Source organism: Ceratina calcarata, unplaced genomic scaffold (assembly GCF_001652005.2).
Source record: "Ceratina calcarata isolate Rehan_Ccalc_2016 unplaced genomic scaffold, ASM165200v1 scaffold3.2, whole genome shotgun sequence".
NCBI classification, from domain to species: Eukaryota; Metazoa; Arthropoda; class Insecta; order Hymenoptera; family Apidae; genus Ceratina; species Ceratina calcarata.
In genome coordinates this window covers 484-966 of record NW_017152465.1, presented here as the reverse complement: position 1 = coordinate 966, position 483 = coordinate 484, and the positions used below count along the sequence as shown (strand labels likewise).

The window sequence follows — 483 nt, the reverse complement described above, 5'->3', positions numbered from 1 at the left end:
TTCCTACTATTTATACTAATAAAATATCCTTCCCTTATCCCCTTTAACATGTTTAATCGAATAAAATATTCTCATATCGTCTCTAACATTCATTCTAACAAAATCTCCTCTTTTTTATCCTCCTTAACTATTTCTCCGTAAACTTACGTCTGTTCGGTCTCCCATCGCAGTTCGCGTCTATGGGATAAACGCATGGATAGGTGTACCTCTTTGTCGGGTCGAACAGGAGCCCATCGGGACACAGCTTTTGCTCAGGCACGCCGTCCTCGCATTCTACATACGCGTCGCATTGCGTCGGATGTGGAAATCGCCCGTACCTCTCTGGGCAGAGTGTCGAGTCCCTTTTCGCACGCAGTTTCAGCGGTTGGTACACTGCATCAGCGAGCCCTTCGTACGCCGCAGCTGTAAGTAAAATTGTTTCATAATTAACACTAGAAAGACTGAAACTTAGTATATACCTATATTGCCGAAAAGCAGTAAAAA

The 483-nt window shown here is 43.7% G+C and overlaps 1 protein-coding gene across 1 annotated transcript in view; it reads right to left on the bottom strand.

The window, feature by feature from the left end:
• Positions 1–53: 53 nt before the first annotated feature.
• LOC108624161 (protein obstructor-E-like) overlaps positions 54–483 on the bottom strand; it is an 821-nt gene continuing 391 nt past the window's right edge. The window contains exon 2 of the mRNA XM_018023271.2: positions 54–402. Within this exon, the coding sequence (XP_017878760.2) occupies positions 128–402 (275 nt within the window). The 3' untranslated portion in view covers positions 54–127. The remainder of the gene's footprint in view (positions 403–483) is intronic.